This window comes from Toxorhynchites rutilus, chromosome 3 (assembly GCF_029784135.1).
Source record: "Toxorhynchites rutilus septentrionalis strain SRP chromosome 3, ASM2978413v1, whole genome shotgun sequence".
NCBI classification, from domain to species: domain Eukaryota; kingdom Metazoa; phylum Arthropoda; class Insecta; order Diptera; family Culicidae; genus Toxorhynchites; species Toxorhynchites rutilus.
Genome location: NC_073746.1, coordinates 301596383 through 301606948, shown reverse-complemented (window position 1 = coordinate 301606948; position 10566 = coordinate 301596383). Strand labels below are relative to the sequence as shown.

Sequence of the window (10566 nt, the reverse complement as noted above, 5' to 3'; positions counted from 1 at the left end):
CGAATCCCGAAGCGCTAGTTGTTTGAATATTTTCTGTTTAGCGTGATGAGTTTTTGAGCTTGGTTTCAGATTATCAAAAATTTGATGCAGCTGCTGAACGTAACAAACAACCACTACGATGTGGTTGTTTCCCAGGTTCGTCGAAGCCAGGTATACGTAATTGTTGGCGGTAAACTAGCTCTGCTGCAGAACAATTAAAATCTTCCTTCAGCGCTGCCCGAATTCTCAAAAGTACCAATGGGAGCCTATCCGACCAGTGTTTCGCATCTACGCACATAAGAGCAGATTTGAGAGTTCTGTGAAAACGCTCCACCAAACCGTTAGACTGTGGGTGATAAGCAGTCTTTCGTAAATGCTCCGTTCCTATTATTCTGTTAAGTTCGCCGAAAAGAATTGATCTCAAATTGTCTGCCCTGATCAGTAGTGATGCGATGCGGCACCCCAAAGCGTACTACCCACAAAAACATAAACACTTTAGCCACCATCTCCGCCGTAATATCCGTGATGGGTACTGCTTCTGGCCAACGAGAGAATCTATCAACCATAGTAACTAAATAGCGGAAACTATTTGAAGGTGGAAGCGGACCAACAATATCAACATGACCGTGACAAAAACGTGTTTTGGGAAGGTCAAATACTCTAATTGGCGCCATAGTATGTCGCCAAACCTTTGAACGTTGGTAGGTGATACAATGCTTAACGAAATCCTTCACATCTTTGTTGATTCCTTTCCGAACGAATCGGTCGGCAAGCAGTTTACGAGTAGCACGAGTTCCAGGATGTGCTAATCCGTGGACAACTTTCAACACAGTTTGACGATTGGTTGTGGCGGAATATAAGGTCGAACTTCACCTTCAATCGACACGTCGCAATAAATTGGAACTGTACAAGCGGAAAGGATTCGCTTTTCCAGTTTTAGTGACGACGACAGTAATAATTTTCGCCTTTCGACGTCATTTATTTGGTCTACTGCAACAGCACTGAAGTTAATCGGTGACGACACAGAATCCACTGACTCCACTCGTGATAATACGTCAGCGACCACATTGTCCTTACCTTATATGTCTTATATGACGAACATCACTCGTGAATTGTGAAATAAATTGCAAGTAACGGTCTTCATGTGGTAGTCGTGCGAAGGAGTTGGATGATAAGGCGTGATGATCCGTAAAAATAGTAAATGTGCGTCCTTCCATGTTTTCATGTCGAAAATATTGTACCGCCATTTTCATTGCCGTTAGTTCTCTTCCGAAAGTGAAGTACTTTTGCTGTGCAGACGAAAACTTAGCTGAATAGAAGCCCAATGGCTTCCAGCCCCCGTTCGAGAACTGCTGCAATACGGCACCAGCTGCAGTATTTGAAGCGTCTACCATTAGCGCCATTGGTTTGGTTGAGTCGCGATAATGCAACAACACGGCATCAGAAAGAGCCTTCTTGCAAAGTTCGAATGATTCTTTTCCAGCATTTGTCCAAATCATTTTTCAGTTATCATTTTTTTTTATTTCCTTGTACCATCGCACGGAGATCTGCTTGCTGATCACTAGCTTGAGGAATAAATCGTTTGTAACCGTTCACAAGAGCGAGAAAACGACGGAGTTGTTTCACAGTTGAAGGCTGCTCGAATTTCATAATAGTTTCTACGCAATCCGGAAGAGGCATAATCCCATCACTACAGATAATGTATCCGAGAAGTTCCACCTGAGGTTGGGCGAAACGACATTTCGCAAGGTTTATAACAAGGCCATTTTGTCTCAAGCAATCGAAAACGATACGTACATGATCCCGGTGTTCTTTCTCCGAAGTCGAATGCATATATCATCGATGAAAGTGATGACGAAATCCAGATCTCCAAATACCCGATGCATATACCGTTGAAATGTTTGCGAAGCATTGCATAAACCATTTTGCATCGTTAACACATTGCGGACCGCTCACGATTTTTGTCGTGTGGTCGACACAAGCCTAATTCGGACATAAGTTTAAATTCCTTCTTCGCAGCGTCCAATTTATCCGGAGCTAATCTCCGTACTTTGGAGGCAACAGACTGGCCCTTCGTAACAATGTGATGCTTCACTTCACGTTGTTGCACTGCAGTTCGCATCGTTGATGGTAGCGTTCAAAAAGATCAAACAAAAGACAAAAGATCACCACTGATTGTTGTTACATCACACACGCAAGCAGTAATTAATCCACCAATTGAGTGAAGTTTTGTTTCACTATCTACCAAACAGTGATTTTTGAGGTCAACGAGTAGACCAAAGAAAGCTAGAAAATCGGCACCAATGATAGCAGTGTTTGTGTCAGCTACCAGGAAATTCCAAGAAAAACGTTGTCGTAAGCCTAAGACTGATGTCACATTAGGCGGATTCGCCGCCGCGGATATCGCGACGGTTTTTTCTCGATATAAATTCGCTTTCAAAACCGCCCCGCTCTGTGTGACATGGCTCACACACTGTAGATCCTCCGCTGCGGTTTTATTCGCGGAATCCGCGGCGGCGAATCCGCCTAATGTGACATCAGCCTAAATCTGTGGTAACAAATCGAGAGTTATAGGTTTTGATAACTGTTCCGTTTGCAGCATGAAGTTGGAACGATGTGGGTCCTTTCAAACAATCTTTTCTGATAGCAGGGATTATGGAGACATCTGATCCGGTGTCTATCAAAAAACGACTGCTACTAGTACGGTCGAAGATGTGTAGGCGGCGGCTTTCAGGAGGGCTTTTTTTCCACTGTTGCCGCTTCAAGTGGACACAAATCTAGTTTTTGACGTAGAACTACGTCTTTCAAGAAGGGTGCCAAATCAGAAAACAGGTCACGTTTTTGTGAAATAAAGTTAACGTTAATAACTATTCTAACAGCGAACAAATTCTGAAATTCTCTAAGATTTGTTTGATATACTATACAAGACAATCCACTAATACCTAAGCAGATTAAATTAATGAAAACTGGAAGCATTCTTATTTTCTCATACATTTGTTCTACCGATTTGTGTGCATTCCCGAACAGAGCTGTCAATAACGTGCAACTGATACATTCGTTTCTGCCCGTTTTCAACAAATTTGTTTTAAATAAGCCATCCACGATTTGAAGCCACACCAAAACATTCTTTGTGTGGACACCAACTGAACAACATCGTTACTGGACGAGCTGGACGGCGAGGGATCGAGTGCCTTTCTCAAGGAAATGAGTTTTGTATTCATCGAAGCAACATGGTTGCCGCAGAGCGTCGAGCGGGAGAGGATTGTTTTCTTGACGGGTGAAAGAGGAGTATGGAATAGAGTTTCTTTCCACAATGGCCCTGCTTAGGACTAGAGGCGGTGATTACAAAAATTTCGATGCATTTTGAAATAATATCCGAAGTGATAAACGTGAAGTGGATTGGATAATATAATTCCGTAGTTCTACATCGAAAACTGCGGTCGTGTCCTAGATACAACCTATTACAATTTTTTGAACTGACGAACGAACAGGGTTTTCGGCACTGATGTGCGTTTCTACCATATTTTCTATGGTACCAACATACGGTTTCATTTGATGGTTGACGGGTTCGTGACGATGAGCGGCTGCGTAACCCACTTGTTTTCAAACAGCGAATTTCAGCTGTGAGCGCGGCAGTTTGATCTTGAATGGTATTCAACTCAGGTTCAGTCACCATTGAAGGAAGTAGGGGCCGACGTAGAGGCGACTGTGACGGAGTTTGAGGATTCCAGCATTTTATCTACCATTTCTGCAATTTTCGACAGTGCATCCTCACTGATTGTCAAAACCGGCTTTATTCTTTTCATAACTTTCATAATATTTTCATTTATATTCAGTCCGGCTGCCAATTCCTGCATGCGTGCCAGTAGATGTGTCAGACGCGTATCTCCCAAATCTCACGGATTTAGTAATCGTTCTATTTTTCCTTGAGGAGAAATCTCGAAGCGGGAAATGAGTCGCTCTTTCACTTTTTTATATTTTTCGGTTGACGGAGGGTTTTGCACCAAATCAGCAATATGGCAGATTACAGATTGATCAATTTTGCTGATGATGTGGTAATATTTTGGGCCATCAGTAACGACTCCGGCCAAAACGATTTTTTTTTCCGGTTTGTGCAAACCACATAGCCGGATCATTTCGCCAAAAATCTGGTAGCTTTACAGAAACAGCGGCTGCTGTTTGATTTACTCTTTCGACTTCGCCCACCATTTTGTATCGGTAAAATTATAAACATTCGTGGTGGATTATTTTTACGATTTTCCTTAAAAAAAATGAGTGGGTTATATCTATGATATAACCGCAAGGTTGACGTGGAACTTCCTTAGCTTAGCAATCATTCGTTTGTATTGATTAAATTCTTGATTGAATGAACAGTTTCCAAATTCAATTGAGTTCAATATATTTGCTCTGTGAGTGAAAAAAATGAACAAATGCCGTGTAAAGTCAATTCATTTATTGTGATTGATTGTTCTTCGTTACAAGTAAATTTAATGACGGACCTTTTACGTTTGGTATGATGACTAGAACAAAATATATGTACGGAAGAATTATCAAACGTTTGATAAACCAGCCTAAGGCTGAAAATCTTTCCAATAAAGACAAAAAAAAATTATCAAGCGATTATTTTATTTTACATTTCCCTCTGAAGTTTACATCCCAAAAGTGTACATACTTCTCGAATTTCGAATTTGCTTAAAACTGGGAAGTTCATTCGCTTCTAGTGTCTGCACGATTTTCCCAGGTTCCTAAGTTTAGAAGATCATGTTAGGACAGACATATTCCACTCTGCACAAAGGCAAGCGAGGACAAAAGTACTCGCAGTTTGCATTTATTTGCAGAGCCGATTTCCCCAGAAACCTCGGTTTTGAAGTCTGTGTTAGGGAAACACATTTCAATCGGAATAAAAATACCCCCGATTTGTATGAATTCGCAATGCCGATTTCCCCACGCTCCATGGATTTGAAGTCTGTGTTAGGGAAACACATTCCAGTCGGAACAAAAATACCCCCGACTTGCATGAATTTGAAATACCGATTTCTCCAGGCACCTTGGTTTAGAAATCTCTATTAGGGAACACATTTCGGTGGGAACAAAAGCTCTCCCTACTTTCGTGTGTTCTTCTTCTTCTTTTTGGCTTTAAGAGGGTTTAAACTTTTCAGTTCACTCGCCTCTAGGCTCTTTCGTGTGTTTGCAATACCGATTTCGCTGCTTGGTTTTAAAGTCTGTGTTAGGGAACATTTTTCGATGAGAACAAAAGTCCCCCTACTTTCATGTATTTGCAATGCCGATTTCCCCAAGGCTGCTTGGTTTTGATGGCTGTGTTAGGGAAACCGTAAATCGGGCCAATCAAAACGATGCAGTTAGGGCGTTTAGATAACGCCTAATATTTTACAGTTATTCAATTGTTTATCTAATGAAAAACAACATTTTGTTAGTTGCGATAGATGCGTAGAAATATTCCCTATCAAGTGATGCAAACATCTCTCCTATCCAGTACGAAATGTTCGAGCTATAAGCATTCGAAATCTTTCATTTTTTCCTGCATGTTCTGTGTTTAGGTTTTCATTTTACCCTCCATATATTCCGGTTAGACGTAGTCCCACGTCAAAACGTCAAATCTAGTGATTTCCGAATGCGATTAACTTTTAACGAACCGGCAGGGTGTGCACCCGTGGCCGAGTGGTCAGCGTCTCACATTATCATGCCGGTCACCAATGTGGGATTCGAGTTGCGAGTGAGGAAAAATGTTTTATTTTAATTACAAATCTTTATTCTCTTGTTTTAGCATCGACTGATGTAAGCTAACTGAAACTTCTCAGCCTGAAAAACTAACTGCTTAAAATATATGATGGTATGTGTTTGCGTGTATACCTGATGCGAGGGGCTAATCAATTCGAGCGTGTCTCCACAGACTAAGAACGCTTGTCACTATGTAATTAAAGAACATATGGGAATTGAATTTTCCGAATTTCCCTATTTCCCTTCAGAGTTTTCCGAAAATTTTCAATTGTCATGTTTGGTTGAAATATGTGTAATATTTTATGGGACCCCCTCTCCATTCCAGAGAAGGAGTATCAAACAATTATAGAAACATTTATTGACCTTTACATTTTTATTATTCATTGATTCTCGAGTTCTGCAGCATCCACCCTGTGGGAGGGGGAGGCGGGAAGTGTCTATCTAATATAGCAACATTTATTGTCCCCTAAAACCTCCACATGCCAAATCTGGTTTCGTTTGCTTGATTTATTCTCGAGTTATACTGAGATTTGTGTTTCTCGAACTATCGTGAAAACCTTCCCCGGCCCCAAAAACCCCTACACAACGTCGATCGGCTCAGTAGTTTCCGAGTCCATAAGAATCAGACAGAAATCCATTTATATATATATATATATATATATATATATATATATATATATATACTAGCTGACCCGGTAAACTTCATCCCGCCCAAAATTTATTTTTCGTTATCACACCCACGTGTTCTTACTAAGCGCAAATTCATGGGTCCAATCGCAGAGCTGTTCATTGATAGATCTTCTAATCTACCCTTTAAAATTTCCTTTTATTATAAAATTACTAGTACTTCTACCAAAACTCGTCATTATAATATAATTTTTAGAAGATTATTTTCAGACACAATTCTCGTTCAAGATTTTCCAACCACTTGCTCTATTTGATTGATTAGTTCTCGAGTTATGCAGAAATTTGTGTTTCATTCGTATGGCAGCCTCCCCTTAGAGAGGGGAGGAGTGTCTAACCACCATAGAATCGTTCATCGATCCCTAAAACATCTATATGCCAAGTTTGATTCCATTTTCTTGATTAGTTCTTGAATTTACATAAATCTACGCTTCATTTGTATGACAAACCCCCCCCCACCAACTCTTAGAGAGGGGGAGGAGTGTCTAACCTCCAAAGAAACATTTATTGCCCCCTAAAACCTTCACATGCCAAATTTGGTTCCATTTGCTTTATTGGTTTTCGAGTTATGCAGAAATTCCTCACCTCCCCCCCTCAAAGAGGAAGGAGTATCTATTTACCATAGAAACGTTTATTCCCACCTAAAACCTTTATATGCTGTATTTTGCTCCATTTTCTCGATTAGTTTTCGAGTTATACTGAAATTTGTGTTTCATTTGTATGGCAGCCCCCCCTTAGAGAGGGAGGAGTCCATAAGAATCAGACAGACAGACAACATTTCATTTTTATATATATTTAGATAAATAGATAGATGCTCAAAAATATTTGGCCCTTTCCATATGCTAGTTTAGATAAATTTTCGGAAAACTAAGTATGCCAAATTGCTTAATTACCTAATTAAGCAATTTGGCATACTTAGTTTTCCGGGTCTTCACGCCCGAAAAGTTTCATTAAGTTCTGAGAGGGTCATGACAATCCCATAGACGAGCTGGGGCGAAATCCGTCATTTTGAGAAAAGTAGTAAAGGCAAACGACGATGCGATAATGTTATTTGTCAAGCAATTTTGACGAAATTTCAAAAGGGATAATTTTACCCCGCTGTGGTAGGTTTAGTGTTAAAGTTATCATTTTAATGTCCAATTGTCTACGGAGGGGAAAGGTCTAAAATGGTGGCTTTTCTGTTCATCTGGTATGTAAACCGTCCCTAAGTAGTTGGAACGAAACACTGAGTGAGAATGAACGAAGAACTAGCGCAAGCCGACCGCTAATCTCAGATAGATCGTTGAGGCTAAAACTGATGCTTTAGGGTTCGCTTGATTTGGGAACTTTGCAAAAGGGAACGAAGAATGGAATCTCATTGGAAATCTCCTAGGAATCTGTGTCACTGTTTGTAGTGATATTATTAAAAAAAAGGTACATTGTTGCGCTTGTTCCCTGGTGTTTTAATATTTTCCGGTGGAGTGCCACATCATAACCTTCGACAATCATTCAGAAACATCCAAGGAACATCTTTTTTTTTGTTTCCTTCCTCGTCAGTGTCTCTTTTTCAGCTATAGAATCTTGTCCGTTGAAATAAAAAACAATATGATATCTGTCCGAAACGGCCTCATTCCGATCGTCCCATTATACTCTTCTCCTCAGTCAGAGACACGATATAAAATGCAGTTTTTGTTGCTCCATTCACACTAGAAGTGTTTTCCTCGAAACTTTTGATGAATCATCTATTCCGTCCGCCGGTGTATTGGAATGATGGCCTTGTCGAACGGCGATTTGTATCTGACGCCAGCATCAACGAAGAACTTGTTGGGAATGCCCAAGTTGCAAAGGTACAATCGTCCGCACGCGGACTCCGGACCCAAATCGTTCAGCGGTAAAATGGGCAAAATGGAGCATTTAGTCGGCACGGAGTCAATTCCTCCGACCGGCGGATCAATGGCGAGTACTGGCGCACGGCTGACCGAAATCCACTTGCGAATCGGTTCGCTGAGATAGCGCGACTTAACGGTGGCGATGATTAGATCACAGGATGGAAGGACTGTAATTGATGGAAACACGTTAGTGAAACTGGGTTTCTGGAATGGAAGGAAACAACTTACGTTGAGCGTTGAAAGTAACCACGTTGCCGGTCGCCTCATACAGCTCCAGCTCGTTGCTGATTCTGGTGGATTTTATCGCACGGGTCACGTAAAGGATCACCGCCAAACCGTGGCAGGCAAGCAATCGTCCGGTGACGATACCAATCTCACTCAGTCTTGCGTTGTACGGTTCGTCACATATGATCACAATCCTTGGCCACTGGTGCTGATTGTTGGGCGTTAGACGTCGCGAGCCTCCCAGCAGTTGGAGGGCAATCTCGGAGGCGCCCCGCGCGAGGAGATCGTTTTGACGCTCAATCGATAAACCACGGTTTTCCGCTAGCTGTTGAATGAGGTCACGAGTGCTGCGAGGTATCGATGGGATGACTAACCCCTCATCCGTTACGTACTCTTGACCGATGGTGGTTGCTGCTTCCGGAACCCTGCTTATCAGCTCTATTTGCCGATATTGGGCTGGTTCCGAGGTGAGCACATTCTCGTCGTGACGATATTTCTTCCTCGAAGCCCTCTGCCGCGTAGTGTCCGGCCTTTGCTGGTATGACTCGATCTCATCCCAAATGGCTTGCTTATCGAATAGGGCAAGATTTTTCTCAAAGTCAAACTCCTCATCCATTATCGGATCGTCCACAGGTGTCCCGAAGGTGGAGTTTTTGTTGGAATAGCGATTGTTATAGTTGTTACCATTTCCGTTGCGAGATTTTTTCCTCAGGTTGTCACTTTTGTACGACGTGGATAGAACTCCTTTCATAAAGGTTCCGGCACCGGCTATATCTATTGGCCGACTGGTGCTTTTGGTAGATCCATTCTCAAATCCATTTTTGATCTGACCATTATTATACTTGATTGGCACCGGAGATTTTGAAGCCTGCTTCACATTGGTGTTTTTGGGAGATTTGTTCTGACTGGTAGCTGCATTCATCACAACGATTTTCAGAGCTTCTAGCTCCGCATCGATGGAATCATCCGACTGGTCCGATTGGCTCGGGAGTGATTCGAAACAGGGTACATCGGAAAGCATTTCCACCCTTTCAATGTCCTTACAATTCAAAGTAACCTCAACATCGTCTCTTTTGAATGGAATTCCGTTTCGCACTGCCCTTGTTATCACAATTTCCAGAGGGCTGACCCGCGAGATGACACCCTGGAAGACACCTATGTCCGAAAGGCAGTGGATCGAGACCGCCTTACCGACCCAAATTTCGCTCATTCCTGCGTTGCTGCTGTATTGAAAGTGGGGACAATGGGCAAATGGACCCGCTTCTTTATCTTCTCCACGGAAACCACAATGGCTTCCACTTGATGCTTCTTGTTGGCTAAGATCCGCGATCGTCTCCCCACCGCCGAAAAAATACACGAAAACGTTTTCACATACGTAGGACCTTTGATCGAGCTCAACACATAAAACTTGTCTATGGCTAGTAACAATAAGGATGTTCCTGTTATGCTCTTAATCTAAACACACATAAAGCTAAGTTCTCTTGATATATATATTTTCTCACTGTCTTCAACTATATTTGCAAATAATTTCACGCAAATTACGCTCATTTCGCTGCACGACCTTCTGCATCTTTTTTCCAACAGAAATGACATTGACAGACTCGATTGTGCAAGTTTGCATTTCGACAATGCTGGCAACCTCAGCGGCCAGAATAAGTTCTGTCAGCGAAGCGTTACGAGCGTTATAATAGGGGTGCTTTTTTACTCTTGCAAAGATGCCAGGTTTGCAGAAATGTCTTCATTTCGAAGACATTTGATTTCGTGAAGACATTTTAAAGACATTACAAATATGTGAACACATTTCACATTTCAACACCATTAGGGCCCCCGCACACTGCATACTTTTTTTCGGCCGATAGTTTGGTCGGATTGGTTTGCTAGTGCGCACACTAGCCAACTGTCGGTCGAATATTCTCGAAAGACTGTGTTAATTTTTGTTTGACAAAGGAGAAGAGAACGGCGGAGGAAAATCAAAAAGAGTTTCAGAGAACATTGGGTGCATCCAACTCTCAGTGATTTGCACGGGGCGTATGTCGGATGTCAAAATTGAGAGCGAATTGAACTATCGACC

The 10566-nt window shown here is 41.9% G+C and overlaps 1 protein-coding gene across 1 annotated transcript; it reads right to left on the bottom strand.

Annotated features, from left to right (window-relative positions):
* Nucleotides 1-7807: 7807 nt before the first annotated feature.
* LOC129776194 (enhancer of mRNA-decapping protein 3) lies at nucleotides 7808-10096 on the bottom strand. The gene is made up of 2 exons (XM_055781688.1): nucleotides 8499-10096; nucleotides 7808-8437 (listed from the first exon to the last, which is right to left on the bottom strand). The coding sequence occupies exons 1-2, from the start codon at nucleotides 9703-9705 to the stop codon at nucleotides 8124-8126; spliced, it is 1521 nt and encodes a 506-aa protein (XP_055637663.1). The 5' UTR covers nucleotides 9706-10096; the 3' UTR covers nucleotides 7808-8123.
* Nucleotides 10097-10566: the final 470 nt, after the last annotated feature.